Source organism: Convolutriloba macropyga, chromosome 1, assembly GCF_964194025.1.
Source record: "Convolutriloba macropyga chromosome 1, txConMacr16.3, whole genome shotgun sequence".
NCBI classification, from domain to species: Eukaryota; Metazoa; Xenacoelomorpha; order Acoela; family Convolutidae; genus Convolutriloba; species Convolutriloba macropyga.
The window spans coordinates 6,269,906-6,286,576 of NC_134468.1; the positions used below are offsets into that span (position 1 = coordinate 6,269,906).

Here is a 16,671-nt window from a genome sequence, read left to right on the forward strand (position 1 = left end):
ATAATCTAGATGTTGCAAACGAGCTCAACACTTTTTTGTAGGTATAGGACAGAAACTAAAAGCAGACATCCCAAATGATATTTTTGTTAATCCTGATGCTAATATTTTGCAGAGTATGTGGCTTTATGAATCAAATTGCAACGAAATCTTGCAAATAATTGAGGATCTCAAAGAAAAATCATCTTCGGGAGTTGATGAGAGTAGTACGATTTTGATTAAGAAAACGGGTTTCTTAATTTGCAAGCATCTTGTTCATCTCGTAAATAAATCTTTTAAAGACGGTAAATTTCCAAGTATTCTGAAACAAGCTACAACTGTCCCTCTGCACAAGGCAGGGGCGAAAGACGAGATAAATAACTACCGACCAATTTCGCTTCTCATTGTGTGGAGTAAAGTTTTTGAACGCGTTATGTATAATCAAATTTATACTTACTTTGAAACTTTCGGTTTGTTCCATCCTAATCAATTTGGTTTTCGAAAAAAACAGCACTATTAATGCCATCGCAAAAATAACAGAGACAGTTCGTGAGAGCCGCCATTGTCAGGTAGCCACATTCTTTATTGACTTAAGAAAGGCTTTTGACACGATAGACCACCAAATCCTATTACAAAAGCTCGAACTATATGGTAAAAGAGGATTTTGCCTAAGATGGATTAGTGATTATTTATTGGAAAGACAGCAATGTGTTTCAGTCAATAATTGCAACTCCAGCTGGCTGAAGTTAACTTGTGGTGTTCCACAAGGCTCGATTCTTGGCCCACTCCTTTTTTTAATATACATAAATGACCTTCCACACGTGTGCCAAGTCTTCAGAACTTTTCTATTCGCAGATGATACCAACTTAACAGCAGTCAATAGAAAATTTTGAATAAATGCAAAAAAATTTGGTCAAAGAGAAATGGCTCAACGCCAACAAGCTGTCTCTTAATCATGAAAACAGTTGTCAAATGAATATTAAAATAGAAAACAGTGCCTCTAATGTCAATAGCTTTTCCGTATTTAAATTAAATTCTGTTAATATACCTGAGTCAGAAAGCTGCAAGTATCTGGGTGCGTTTGGATAAAAAATTGAAATTCACAGAGCACATTGAGGATGTGAAGAAAAAGTTAGCAATGCAGTGCGGAATAGTGTCAAAATTATGGCATTATGTACCAAAACGTCTTTTACTCCAGTTTTATTCATCAAATATCAAACCAATCATTCAATATGGTGTGCTGATATATGGATTTGTAAGCTTTACTTCCCTTCAACCTTTAGTTCTATTGCAAAAAAAAATACTCAGGCTCATTTTGTTCCAGAAATACACACAAAATGTAACACAGTTTTTTGACAAATACAAGGTCTTAACTGCTCACGAATTGCATATTTACTTCTTAAATTTGTAATAAAATCAGTAAATAAAATGCACACAGATACATATCTTAATGAGTTGATTTCTTTCGCATCCCGATCAAACAATTCCACGAGAAGATCGTTGAAATGGTTTTTGAAAGTACCAAAGTGTAAACGAAAGTCTGAAATGAATTCATTGAGATACAGAGTTGCCAAATTACTTAATCTTTTTTATTGAAAACAATGTGTTACCATTAAACTATAATGAGCTTTCTAGTTTTTCGCTTGTCAATCTGGTGCACAAAATAAGAGACAATTACATTTTATCGAATTATGAATTAACAAAAACAATCTTCTCCTAGTTGCGACTTTGTGTACACCTTTCGATGAATTTTTTTTTAAGTTATTAAAAAGACAACACAAAATGATCCAATTTGCTGTCGCCGGGGTCTTCTAAAGGGGTAAAAAAATTGTCAAAAATTGAAAATTCCATCAAATAAATTGAGAATTTCATCTATTATCTTTCAATAGTGAAAGTTTTTTTTCTTTTTGAATAGTCATATCCAATCGTAAAAAAAAAGAATAAAGGGCAGTGCTCAGTGATCCAGTCGGATCCGTAAACTGTCCTCTCTGAGTGTACAATGATTTTATGTATAATGCAATGATAACTTTAGGCTTTCTGATCTTGAACTCTATAAGTAGGTAATTTTGTCATGTGTTATATTTTGATGTTTATTTATACTCAGAGGAATTAACTCTCTCTCTCTCTCTCTCTCTCTCTCTCTCTCTCTCTCTCTCTCTTTCTCTCTCTTGCGAAATCAAAGTTTAATTGAGGCTTAAAGAAGTAAAATTCATTTTTAGGGATAATTTAGTTGGATACAACATGGTCACATATCTTACGCAAATAGTTTCCAAAAATAGCCCCCTGTTTTCAGAGATTAGGTTTTTTCTCTAGTTTGTTATGGTGCATCCGCTTTTTAAACGATCTGATAAATTTTGGCAGCTTCTATAAGAGGGCCGAAATTTGCTATTTTATCAACAATGTCTTATTCGGTTCCGAATACCTCTAAAATTTAGTTACGACTTCAATCACATAGATCTAATGAGTTACGGTTGTCACATTAACCACCATCAGAACTTCTTTGGAAAATTGATCCAATTGATTGAATTGATAATTGTTACAATGGCTTATGGTAAACTGATCAGTTTTGAGGGTTACAGTTTCACATTTAAGCGTAAAATTGACAGTTCGTGATATCTTCTGACGCTGTTAAGGGACTGCTTGCTTGATTTTCCTTAAACGTGTCTGGTCAGCATTGGATAGAGATCAAACATAGTGCACAAATTGAAAACAATCATTTGGACATCAATGTTGATGAGAACAGTGATAAAAAACAAGTGAACATAATTTATCAGTAGAGAGGAACGAAACTCATTTTCAGATATTTGCGTTTGGCCAATTCATAGATTCTACGAAAATAATAGAAAAACAAAGCAAACTGCTACTTAGAAAAAACTGTCTTACATTCTTACAAGAAAAAATCAATCAATAATTGAATAACGTATTAAATTTTTTTTTAAAAAAATAATAAAATTCTCACAAAACTTGTCAATTGAGTGCTGATGCAGGCTCATCAGGAGAATGCTACGACTACGTTGAGCTCTATGACGGTTCATTAATCAACTGGACACTGATTAAGATTGGTGGTAGAAGCAAAGCATGCGGCTTCTCGAACCCAACAAGGAGTAACTATGTCTCTAATGGGAGCTGGGTTTTAGTACGATTCGTATCAGATCAGCTCAACAACTTTCGAGGATTTAAAATATCTTTTCAGGCTGGCATCGGTTTCCTATCCTTCTTAAACTTTATGATTATTTCTGCAAGCCAATTAACGAAAAAGCCATTTCTGTACAATTTAAAGTTTTTCCTTTTGGCTCTTGTTTTCATAAACTTTTCTATGCGAGGAAAAGTTACTTTTTTAATGAAAAAAATATGGTCAGCTCGACCATTTGATCGAGCTGGCCATTGAAGATAGAATAGTTAAGTATTCCGACGTTCTCAGTTAGAATTTGATATGAGTTCCAGTTATTTCGAAAATTACATACCAGGTAAAAAAAATCTTTTTGACGCAAACGATACCCTTCCCAAACTAAAATTTTGCAACATTTAAATACAAAACCAATTTAAGCAAAAAATACTTTAATTGACTATCTAACACTAAAATACTAAAATGTCCCGATTTGTATTAACTCTTATATTAATTTATAAAAGCACGAAAAAACTGAAAGTGCTCTGATAACACCACTAACTTGATTCAAAAGTAAAACGTTGACTTTGATCACACGTTTCTTCAATTCACAATGTTAATTTCACTTGAACAGATGATAGTATGATCATGTTGATAACCTCTCACAAAACAAGTTCATTATTGTACCCACCCACCTTAGTGGAGGAGGAACTCTATGCTCAACTGGGTTTTTTGTTCAGTCATATTTGGCCGGTCGATATACTCATCGTAGAGAGTGGTATCATTACAAAGCCCGTCCAGCGTAGATTATAGAACTAAAAAGATTTTTTTTGAATTAGGTTTTTCTAAGGAGTTATCGAGTTTTATGAGCATTTGACTGATTTCAGTTCACATTTTCCGTATTTTTGCTCAATTCATTGTCAATTTTGTTTAAAAATATGTTAAAAACTATCTATGGGTGCGAAAAATTGAGCTCAAAGAGGGGTTCGAATTAATTTCTGAATAAGAGCAATTTAGGTCACGCAAAAATCAAGAATTCAAGGGTGAAAGAGTCGCTTGAAAAGTGAAATGTTCTACAAAAAAAAACGGTCAACAAACTTACATTAAAAGACAATGACTGTTTCGAACTTCGTTTGAGAGCAATTAATCAGGAACTTTTAGCTTGAGAGAAATCTTTCTAATTGTTGGAAAAACCAAAGGGCATAAAGTAGAATAGGAAACCGTTCCTAAGGCAATCGCGAAAAATCGCCGCCAGAAGCGAGAAATTACCACTGCCAACCAGAAGAGACCGCAGATTGTGAAGCATGAAAAAAATCGACTTCTGAAACAAAGACCCCGCAGCTCAGCAGCAGTTTCCAAAAGAATTAAAAGAGGATCTTTGAAGGGTTTTTACTTTAAAAGAACAAATACAAAAAACAATTACAAAACTAAACGGGATTTGGACGCCATATATAGTGATACTTATGGGTACGATAATTATAACTATTATGATCACGGCGGTTATGAATACCAACCTAACTATAACTACCAACCTAACTATGATTACCAACCTAACTATGATTACCAACCTAACTATGATTACCAACCTAACTATGATTACCAACCTAACTATGATTACCAGCCTAGAGATTATTATCCAGCCAAAGACTATTACCAAAATTCTTACGACTACGATACTTACCATCATGATTATTCCGCATACTACGATTACCTAACTTATGAAGATTATGAAATAAAGCGAGAAGAATTCAACCCATTTGACCAATTTTTTAACATATCGGAGGACGACTACTTCAGTATGTACGACAGATCAAACCTTCTAGATTATTCCGACTTCAGACTTGCAGCTTTCTTCACCCAGGGTGAAATGAAGTATAACGGCTATCAGAAAGATGATTTCATAGCACAATGTACTTTTGACGGCAAAAAATGCGGAGCAACTTGGTTTAAAACGTACCAAGACCCGTATTACGGAAACTGTTTCACTTTCAACTCAATCCGAGATAGAAATTTGTCACACCCAGTTTTCATTCGGTCAAGTGGCAAAACAGGGCAAGAGTATGGGCTAAAACTCACTCTGTTCTTTGATGTGGAAGAGTATATTGGTCTTCTGGGGCAGAATGCTGGCGGGAGGGTTCTGGTTTTTGACCCAGAAACACATGGCAACATCAGATCGCAAAGCTCGGCAGTTGGAGCTGGTACCAACACCTTTATCTCCGTCAGGTGATAACATATTCGAAATACATTAACAAGATCAGAAATGAACAACAGGGAACAAAAAACAGATAGAAAACGTCTTTAAAAACTGGTTAGGTAGACAAGTAGCAATAATCAACTAATGTTGTACAAACTAGCCAGAACAGTAACTTCAGCGCACTTCTTACAAAAAAAATGCGCTGAAACGAAAACAAAAAAAATGCGCTGAAACGGCGCTGACATCTCGACCCGGGATGCAGGGTCGTTCACAGTAAGGTGAGACGTATTGACAAAACTGAAGAACACTGGAAAACAGTCTTTGAAATACGCTGCAACATGTAATCTAGAAACTATAGAAAACTATGTTCGAAAAAGTCCGATTCGATCTGAAAGTTATTTTGATAAAAAACCCTAAAATGCAAAAAAAAGTTTTTCACTTTCAACTTAGTACGAAAATTAATTTAACAAATAAAAGAAGTAAAATGACAACTAAACCGCGCAAACATCACCACTCGGTAAAAATCATAGCTTTCAAAAAAATTTAAAAACTGCCTTCCATGAGGATAAGGCATCTTATTTCAGTAGTACAACGCAATATAATAAAAGAAGTGAAACGCGGGCAAAAGTTAACGCTTAAAAAATTGGCACAATTTAATCTGTCAAAATATTCTCGCCTGTTTAACACTTTTGCTAAATCAATTTGAACATTTGACTGATTTTATTTGTTTTAATAAACATTTCCCGCATTTTTGCTCAATTTATTATTGTCAGTTTTGCTTAAAAAATATGTTAAAAAATCAACTATGAGCGCAAAAATTCCGACCAAAGAAGAGTTTGAATTAATTTCTGAATAAAAGCACTATCAACGAAATCAAATTGCTCCCCGCTAACGAAAATGAGAGATCAACTAGCTGCAGAAAAAATATTTTCAAATTTAAACGAAAACGCAACTAAAACTTAACTAATCAAAACTTATATTTCTATTTTCTATTGAAAAAAAAACAAAACTAAATAGAAACTCTATCAGCAAATTTCATCTTAAAATTCTCAAAAAATTAAGCGCACTACATCCAGCGAAAGTCCGTTAAAAAGAAGTATATATCTTTTTGTTTTAAGAACATTTAGCAACAGCTCCCATTTTGTCATCCAAAAAAGACATACTCTACAGAAATGATAATTGTTCCGACCCCTTTTGTGGGGGGGGGGGGGAGGAACTATATACTCAGATGGGTTTTTTTTTGTTCCGTGAATTTTGGCCGACCGATATATTCATCGTAGATAAATGTGCGTGGTATGATTAAAAAGCTCGTCCAGCGTAGAATTCGAAACTAAAAAAATTTTTTGAATTTCGTTTTTTTCGAGGAGTTATCGAGGTTTAAAGTTCCATGTGAACACTGGATATTTGGTTCACTTTTGTTCACTTTTACCGTAATTTTCGTTCGAATTAACGTTTTTTCTACGAAAAATTTAATTCAAAACTAGATTTCACGCCAAAAAGTAAATCAATTTTATGTTTTTAATAGACGAAAAGAGATAATAAAGACTAGTTCTAGTCTTAGAGGGAAGTTTAATATAAAAAAAATCGAATTAGGTTTGGGAGCTCTTTTTTTAGAAAATTTTGCAATTTTTTTGTTCTTTCAAGTCACCTAGAGACTACTAGACACTTTTAATATCGAAGTTCCGTTAATGACAAACCTTTTTTACGATCAAATGAAGCCCAATGAACAAAAAATTTGTTTCGAAGGGATCGCTCATGTTTTTTTTGGATTCGTATCTCAAATTTCGTAATTTCAAATGAAATTTTGATTTATTTTTTGAGGTTTTACTAAAGTTTCATAATCCTATGGCATAAACTTGTTGACTAAAGGTGCAAACGATTTGCTAATGAGCATTAAGTGAACCTATCTAGTGCTGTGAGTGGACAGCTAATGGCTGTTAAGACTTTGAAAATAAATTTTCGAATTTTTTTTAAAATTAGTAAGTCATAAACTTATTTTTGTGAACTGTAAGTTCATCTAAGTAAAAACAGGATTGAACTCCTTAATATCACTGCAACAGAATTTAATCTCATTGGCGGCTTTATCAATTAACTATTGGTTATACGTCTTCAATGCCACAAGATTTCAAATTTTTTTTAAAAATTTTTTGGACATTTCGTTTTATTGGTTTATTTTGAAATCTTATCACGTCATCCTAATATTGATGGCTACATCTTCCTTTAGTAAACACGTCCAATGGATCATAGATAAAACTTTCTGAGAAAGAAATATGGTTTAAATGGCTTCAACACTTTCTTCCATTTTTCAAAAGAAATTTTGGTTTTTGCCTCTATTTGTTGTTTCTTTTCATAGTCATAAGACATATTGCGATGTCTTATTGATTACCTAGGCATGATAAACATCCTTGTATTCACATCGTGGCATAGCTGAGCGTATTCATTGATTTCCTATGAAAGAGTTTAATGGCTGTTAAGACTTTTTTTTTGAATTTTTTTGAACATAAATCAATCTTAAGTTTATTTTCGTGGATTGTAAGTCAGTCTCGGTAATGACAGAACCACTTTTTTTCTTCATCAACAACAATTTATCTAGTTAGCGGTTTTGTCTTCTAACTATTGGTTTTTTTCACTTCGGTGCACGAGTTTTCATAATTTTTAAAATTTTTGGATTTTTTTTAGTAATTTTGGTTCCTTTTGAAATCGTATTACATTATCCTAATATTGATAGCTCCCATTGGCTTAATGAAGACGTTCAATGGATCGTTGAAAAAGTTTTCAGAGAGAAAAGCTTATGGCTTAAATAGCTTTGACACTTTCTTCTCTCAATTTTCTACCAAACTTTTGGATTTGCCTGTTTTTGTTGTTGTTCTCATAGTCAATGACTTGTTGTAATGTCTTATTGATAAATTTTGAATAACAAGCATCCTAGTCGTCACATCATCTAGGCATAATTTAGCGTATTAAATTCCTTCCGTTGAAAGCTGTAGAATTTTATGACTTTGATACTATGGGTTTCCCCAAAAATTTCGTGGTTTTGATGTATTTTTCTTTGCCATACGACTTATTGTGATGAGCTATTGATGTCACATGAATGAAACCTATGATTGCTATTTCATCGAGGCAGAATTTAGTGTGCTTAATTAACTCCGTTGAAAATAATTGAATTTAATGTCTTTGATACTAGGGCTTTTCTCAAAAACTTCGTGGATTTAATATCTTTGTTTATATTTGTTTTTTTTTCAAGTCATTTTGTAACAATAGAAACAATCAGCTTGCTGTTAAAAAATTAATTGAAAATAGAAGAGAGTATACTGAGAACTTCATTCTCTAATGGCTTTGAAACTTTTCTCGCTTAATTTTTGTGAGTTTGCTGTTTTTGCTTTCTTTTTATTTTTAGGTAGCCGTAAAATTCTTATCGGTCTCATAAACCTGTAATGTTGCCTGTAATGTTGACTTTAATGTTGCCCATAAACCTATTATGAATGATTTTACCCGAAGCAGTCAGTTTAAAGCCAATAGTCTAAAAAATTATGATATTATACATCTTCAAAGATTTTTCAAACTTTTCAGTTTTTTTGTTCTTTTCGTCAACTTATTCTCGTCATTGAGAAGTCCACTCCAATTCCTTGAATTTGAAAAAACAACTTGTCCACTAATATTATGTCGTAACTGATGTTTTGTTTGGTGGACAGTATGAGTTTTTATGAAAAAATACTGTGAGTGGTGTATTTGTGTTTCTTTTTTCTCTTCTTTTAGCTTATTCAGGTAATAACAGATCCCAATGATTTTCAAATGTGGCCCAAATGAACGAACTTCTTTTCTCTTTCAGTATAATTTTAGCTGAATGAGTATAAATGTAAACTGAAATAAAAATAAATAAAATTCAGATAATAGCTAATGATTTTAATGGCTTCAATAATTTATGTTATTGTTCTTAATTTTTTGAGATTTTCTGCGTCTTTGTGTAAATTGTTTGTTTTTTGAGATTTCCTGCGTATTTAGTTTATTCCTATGGTTTAGTCTCAGCAAAGACAGGTCCCATTAGTTTCATATTGACTTTTTAGTAAATTTATCAAGAATTATTTTGTTAAAAAGCTAAAGATTTTTTAGACTTTCGAAATTATTTGGTTTAAGAAATGTTGATTGATCTTTGACTTTAACCTCATTTTTTTCTCTATGTCAACTTTTTACCTAATCTCATTATGAAAAACATACATCGGCTGTATAGTTAGCAAAAACTAATTTTGTGGAGTTAAGGTTTTATCTGATTGCATTTTGACGTTGTTACTAGGTGCTTTATAAAATTATATTTGGTTTCTGCCGTGAAAATTTTGTGTTTGCATATTTTGTTGTTTGCTGTTTTTTATCGTAGTATTTTTATTGGTAGATCTCGTGAGCGCTGTAATGAGAAATGGCATTATGTAATTCAATTTGTAGTTAGGTTTTGTAACATTTTTTTAAAATTCAAACATCAATTTTTGTTATCTCTTCATTTGGTTGACAATTAAGTCAAAAATGTAGATGAGCTCGGGTCGGAACATCATGTGCGAACGCACATTAACGAGCCGCCTTGTTCAAATTTTACTTTTGTGGCAACTAATACTGGCTCTCGGCCAGTATTTATTAAGACTTTCAAAACGTGTTTTGGACCAAAAATTCGTTTGAAAAGTAAAAAAAATAAAAAATAATAATTGTGGTTCCTGAGTAATCGCGACGGAACAGCTTTAGGCCACAGCGGCCTGTTCTCAGCTGTCCTTTTTTTATTATTACCAAGTTATTTTTCTTATTAGTCTGTGCGTATCGCAGAATGCTCCAACATTCATCTCAAGTTTAAGAAGTTTTCGCATTCAGAGACCAGCTTAAATCGAATTATCCTTTAGCAATTAGAACTAGATCAAATTGACTTCACACACGAAAACACGCCCTAATGTATCAACCCAGCATCTTTTAAATTTTAAACTACAATAAGTTTCAAAAACGAAAGAAAATGAAGTGAGGAATCCAAAAGTATTCGATAGGTTCGAAAACAATAAGTTTTCCTTAACCCCGTTTTCAGAATAGAAGTAACACATTTTAACCGCATGTTAGGTAGTAAAATATTAAAAATGATTCTCTTTAAGTGTTTTGGTTTGTTGACAGCATCAAAGTTAGAAAAACGTTATCAAGTTATACGCAGGGGCCGAACGTATTATGGAAACACTGTTCTTGGCATCTTGTGAAATAAAAGAAACTGGGTTCAAAAAGTGTAGTGATATCCTGTTTTCCTAACCAAAGATATAAATCATTTAATCAGTCAGACACAAGCAAAGCCAAAAAGCAAAGCCGAGAAAATTTCAAACGTTTTTAAATCCATTCGATAGTAGATTTATTTCTGATATTATTTTGTCAACACTTCTATGTGTCCATTTACGTCCAATTCCGAACTCAGATGTTAGTTTCGTTATTGCCTATTCAATTTTCAAAGAAATTCGAATACAATAAAAGAACCTAAACTCGGGTTTAAAAATATAGGAGCCAAACTTATTTTTTTTAAAAAAAACAAAAATTGTTCTGAAGAGGTTTTAAGAAAAAATATACTCTAAAGAGGCCAGTACACAAAATCATCAATTTGAATTCAACATTTTGGAGATACCAAAGGAAGATGGCATTGAGGGAAACAATTCTTTTTTGTTTCTGAATCTTCAACGTTTTGTCTTTAAATAAATCAAATCGTCTTTTGTTTAAACAAATTTAAAAATATGCATCTTATATAGCCCCCCCCCCACATGCCTAATTTTGCATATATGAGGTGTATGATATCTTATAATTTGCGATTGGGGTCATAAACGGCACAGCGTGCCGAGACAGAATAGATCCAAAATGGTTGATGACAGGTTCACACAAATTGAGCGTCAGGGTGGCAAATACGGAAACTGTACCAAGGGCTGGCCGGAATTCCTCCAGCTCAATGACGACTTCCAGGAAAAGTGGCCAAAGTACGACAGAGAGACTTGTCTGTTCTACTGTCTACAAAATGCTATGGCTTTGGAGTGTGGTTGTACAGACAGCTACGAAGTACAATTCAGTAATAATTCTGCAATTAACAGGGCATCTCAGAACTACTGTGACGTCACTAATAGAACGGAGAGTGTATGCAGACAAGGTGAGATTCAGCCGCAAAACGTTGAAAACACACTTTGCAAACGAAACGTCCAGTTTGAGGCTTTTGCATACAACAATAACAAAAGCATGAGTTCGTCAAGTATATATTTCTTGTAATTCATAGTTAATTCAGCAATGCTTCTTTGTTTTTTTAATGCGCAATTAGTAATGCTAGGGCCTTTTATGCAATTATTTACAAATTAGTCTTTCTTTGATTTAAATCCAATTCACACCTTGCTACGATCAATCACTGACAACATTTAAAAAAAATCAAGTTAATTTACTCGAACAAATATACCTTAGCAACATAATTCCTTAATTAAACTAGCTATCAAATATCAGTTATTACAACATCAGCAAAAGTGTCATCCAGATGGAGTTGGTTATATGGCCTATGGACTGGACATCAGTCCCATGCTATCGATTGCCAACTTAGGCCACCTATATTAATACGTTTCTTTACTTCTTTCCTTTTCTGAAGATTTAATTTTGTTGTCATTTCCATTTTTCCCGACTGAAGATATCGGTTTTTCATAGGCAATAGCGGGGAAAATGGACGAAAAACTTTACAAGATTCGATCAATCTTTGTTTTTCAGTGAAGCCTCGAAAGTTCCGTACAATATTTTAACCTGTAAAATTTTAAAGACGATAGTACTGGCAGAAACAAATATTGTTTGAGATCAGGCTGCGTTACAAAAACAGGATCTTCGCTATTTATGAAACCAATGGTATTTCGTCAATGACATCCAATTCAATAAATCAATATCACCGCGTCAAGTTTTACGAACATATAATAATATTTTTCAACCATCCTTTTAAATCACTGACCTTTGTTCATCATTCGACCCTTTCGAATTTCCAAATATTTAAAACAAGAGTTTGTTCAAACAGCCGTTGTACCCACAATAGTAGGTATCGCTTTTTTCAAGGCAGATTTAGCCCAAAATGCTCGTTGCAACAAAGCCGGCAGCACAGAGAAAAAAAAGCATACACTTCTCAGCCTTTGTCTTGACTCAATGCCTCACTGAGAAATAACTTCATTTTTCAAAATGATCTGAAATAACCATTGAGAAGTGAGAAAAATGTGATAATTTTGTGATTAAAATATTAAAAAATTCAAGTATTTTAAGGTAATTTTACCTTAACACAGTTAACGTACTTTATTACCTTAACTCCCTTAAGTTAAAATTACCTTATCTTTATTTAGTGTGCACAGCACCGGCAAAATCTAAAGTCGACGACATTGCTCATTGTCAATTCACTTTCTAGAACAATTGAAACCGATCCAGCCAAATTCAAGGACAAAATTTTATTGTCCAGCCAAATTCAAGGAAACTTTTCAATTGTTCATCCAAAATCGAGGACGTTTGTTTTAGTTCCAGCCAAAATCGAGGAGGTTTGTTTTAGTTCCAGCCAAAGTCGAGGACGGTTGTTTTAAGTCCAGCCTAAGTCTAGGACACCAGTTAAAGTCCAAACAAATTCTTTTCATACCAAAACTCTGTCGAGGACAGTCTTTCCATAGCTGAAATCGATCGAGGAAGTTCTATTCATAAATCCAGGTTTAGACTAGGGAAGCTGACAAAGTTCAAAGCAGTCAAATACTTATCGTGAAAAAACACGGATGCTTAAAAAACTAATGCAAAATACTCATAAGACGCGGGTGACTTCAACAATTTCTACCTAAAAGTCGAATTCCTACCTAAAATTTTATTTAAAAGATATTGTCAATTTCCTCTAATACACATAAAAATAAAATGCAAAGGGTAAAGAAGCAAAGCAAAATAAAGAATGTATCGTTGTAAAAAATTCAAAAAAAACATTAACAATTTATTTAAAGAACTCGACCTAACAAAAGTAAAATCGAATTCTTGCACTGACATCTTGCACATCAATTACTCTTGGGTCCTTCATAAATTCTTTCCAGAAATGATCGTTCAATTCTTTTTTCAAGGAAGCTCTCGTGTTGTTTTAAATGATGTTTTAAATCTGATATTAGAAGGCAAACAACTATTATAGTTTCGAATGGCTAGTGCAACATAACAATCAGCTAGAAATTTATTGTTCCTTCCTATATCACTATATCGAAGGTAACTTTTTTGAACTGTCATTTTGTTTTCTTTATAGTAGAGAGAGAGAGAGACAGAGATATTCATTTTTATATGCTGAATGATCGTTGATGAGTAAGCGAAAAAAGTAAATAGCGCAACGATATTTTCAGAGAATAGGAACGGGTAAAATTTTGTTACGAAGTTTGAGAAAAACAATCATATTTGTACAAATCTTGTTTTTTCCTATTTAAAAAGGTTTTAATTCCCCAATTAAATTGCTTTTCCAAAGTTTTGATCAACGTTTTTGCAACCCCGCCAAAATTGAAGCTGAATGCAGTATGTGACTTAACCCAATTTCATTGAGTAACATAAATTTTGTGTTCTCCCGTAAGATTTAACTTAGTGTACTAAAAACCTTTATTCCAAAAACCATTCTGTGTAGCATGTTTCTCAGTTCATAAAACTTTAGTTTGCTATCAATAACAACGCCAAAATACTTCACACTAGTTGACTCTGCTATTTTCTTGTTGTCGACAGTCATAATGGCATTTCTTAAACTCTTCCTGCTGCTATATACTATATACAACCCTTGAAGCTGTTTGTTCACCACTAACTGGGACTTTGTAAAATAATCGATAATTTTGTAGATGTTATGTTGTTTTATTTTCGACAAAAATTCTTTAATCATAGATGCGAAAACAAAAGCGTCGTCTGCATGCTGCACGACTGCACAATCTTCTATAATCTTCGCTAAATCGTTCAAGTAAATGTAAAAAAATTGAGGAACTATAATATTACCTTGTTGAACTCTTCGTTTCAAAGTTATCCAATCGGATTCACGTCCGTTCAGGACAACTGTTTGCGTTATTTTACATAAACGATTCTCTATTATATTGGTGGCGTATTTGTCAAAACCTGTATTTTCAAGTTTCCGCAACAGTATTGCGTAAAAGTTTTATATTTTCAAGTCTCATTAACTGTAGGTTAAGTGAGTCTGACGAAAACACTGAAAAATCTGGCACTAATAGAGAAGCCTTTAAAGATCAGAATTTTACTTCCATCTTCTCTGAAGTGGTTTCGTGATTTCTGATGTATTTCCGGAATTTTTTCTTAGTATGGGTCAACATTTCAGCATACATCTCAGTTACATTTCTTAGTATGGGTCAACATTTCAGCATACATTTCAGTTATATTGATCACTATGTTTGTAATTAATTTCCAGACATCAATTAAGCAGATCAAGAACAAAATGATTAATGCAATTGTAAAAAAGCTCTGCTGCAGCGTACACCTTAGGCCAATGTAAAGGACAATAATGTTTTTTCTAAAATCAAGTTTGAACAAACATCCCGTCTTTAAAAGATTATAGAATAGAGGGCTTTCACTTTAATCTGAAAAACCAGTTTCCTAAAAATCTATGCGGCTATGAAGAGCAGGCACTGTCTAAACAATATTGTTTGTTAACAGATATATACAACAAATACAAGAACAGCACTCTTGACTGTGGAAGGTGTCCTCAAGGTTGCAAAACAACCCACTTCAGTCAGCGACAGTCGACATCTCCTTGGCCATCTGAAGCGTTTGCTGCATTTTTCGCAACAAACATGCTCAAATCCAAATCTCAAAGAGTTCTAAACTACATTTCTGACACATTGAACCACGATAACTTGACTGCAACTTCGCTTATGGACAGCTTTCGGCGTAATTTTGCGCGTGTCGAGGTATTCTACGAGTCTTTGAATTTTGAAAAGATGTCCGAAAGTCCCGCATACGAGTTGGTCAATTTAATCAGCGATTTTGGGGGTAATATTGGACTTTGGCTAGGTTGGAGCGTTTTGGCAATTTTCGAAATTGTACAGTTCTTCTACGAAGTAGGCGAGACACTGATATTGAGCAGGAACAAAAAATGAATACTGCAAATGCAAAAAGACCAAAAAATTTAAAACGAAGCAAACTTAATTCATGCAGCTTTTCAAAATGCATTGCACTAAATATACTCCTTTTATAATAATTTAATGAAATTGACTGACAATTGGGAGCACAGTCGAACAAGAAGGCTCAAATGAGGTGAAACCCAACCATTGGGGGATGGGTACAAAACCTTAAAGCACTAACAGTATTTACAGCATCAACAAAACTTATTTTAACTTGCAGTGTGCTTCATTTGAAGATGTAGATGCGGTCACTTAGATGAAATTTAAATTGCAAAGACCTACAGGATCTTTTTCGAATGGTTTTGGTGAGCAACAGCCTTTCCTCCGTCAGACGATGTTCGTTTCAAATAAATTGATAACTACAAAAAGCGAGAATCTACGTATTTTGAAATACCAAAGTATATTCTTTCAACGTGGAAAAAATAAAACAAGTATGAGAATCTATGAGAATGTGTATGCTGGTGATTAGATAATCTTTGAATTTTCGATTAGATAAATCAACTAATCATACATGGGCACAAAAACCCTTTTGAATAGAACTTAATTTCGGTTCTCTCCGTTGACCTTCAACTAGTAATTCGGCCCAAGTGCGGTTATTTATTGCAGCTTGTACAAAATAACATCTTGTAGATTTGTAGTTAGGAAAACTGAAGACCAACAATATTTTCATTTTTGGGTACCTCTGTATGAGCAAATAATCATAAAACTTTCATTTTAAGTAATATCTCATCAAATGAGCCACATGTAGCCCCAATAAGAGCAGTCAACGTATTTAGAAAGTGAGGCCGTCCATCTGTTATGTGAGTGACATTCATTGTTATTCAGAAAAATGAACCAAAAGAAGCAGAAATTAAGAACTCATTTAGAGCTCCAGAAGTATTTCAAAAAACACAGTTTCTGAGGACGTGGAAGTAATTCGTTAGAAAACAAAAACAGAAAAATCACATGTACAAATGAATAGAATTTCTCTGTTCTCGGATAAACTTCATAGCATTACGAAACAATAATGACATCGGTTTAGAAAAAACTAACGCAAACTGATAATGAAAATTAATAGAATAATTAATGGCTTACTGGCGGCTTTAAGGGAGCAACTGGAAAACAATAACAAATAATTTAATGATTAAATGGATAATCGAAAATGGATTATCATTTTTATCGCCATTCGGTATAATCTCAACGCATCTATTTACTTTTTACGCATCACTTTAATTATGAAACTGCAACGAATTCACGGCAACGAATGCCTCCTTAAGCTGAAATTCAGTTGA

The 16,671-nt window shown here is 33.4% G+C and overlaps 4 protein-coding genes across 5 annotated transcripts in view; 3 read left to right on the forward strand and 1 right to left on the reverse strand.

Moving 5' to 3' along the window:
- LOC142344507 (uncharacterized) overlaps positions 1–15,861 on the forward strand; it is a 32,988-nt gene extending 17,127 nt beyond the window's left edge. Inside the window, exons 6-8 of the mRNA XM_075396218.1 lie at positions 4,314–5,305; positions 11,150–11,418; positions 14,934–15,861. Coding sequence (XP_075252333.1) covers positions 4,314–5,305; positions 11,150–11,418; positions 14,934–15,376 — 1,704 coding nt within the window. The 3' untranslated portion in view covers positions 15,377–15,861. The remainder of the gene's footprint in view (positions 1–4,313; positions 5,306–11,149; positions 11,419–14,933) is intronic.
- Positions 1–16,671, reverse strand: part of LOC142334567 (N-acetyl-D-glucosamine kinase-like) — a 144,666-nt gene that overhangs the window by 102,767 nt on the left and 25,228 nt on the right. The window lies entirely within an intron of this gene.
- LOC142334575 (NSFL1 cofactor p47-like) overlaps positions 1–16,671 on the forward strand; it is a 300,271-nt gene that overhangs the window by 4,722 nt on the left and 278,878 nt on the right. The window lies entirely within an intron of this gene.
- Positions 1–16,671, forward strand: part of LOC142334538 (uncharacterized) — a 239,738-nt gene that overhangs the window by 4,722 nt on the left and 218,345 nt on the right. The gene's annotated exons all lie outside the window — the stretch shown is intronic.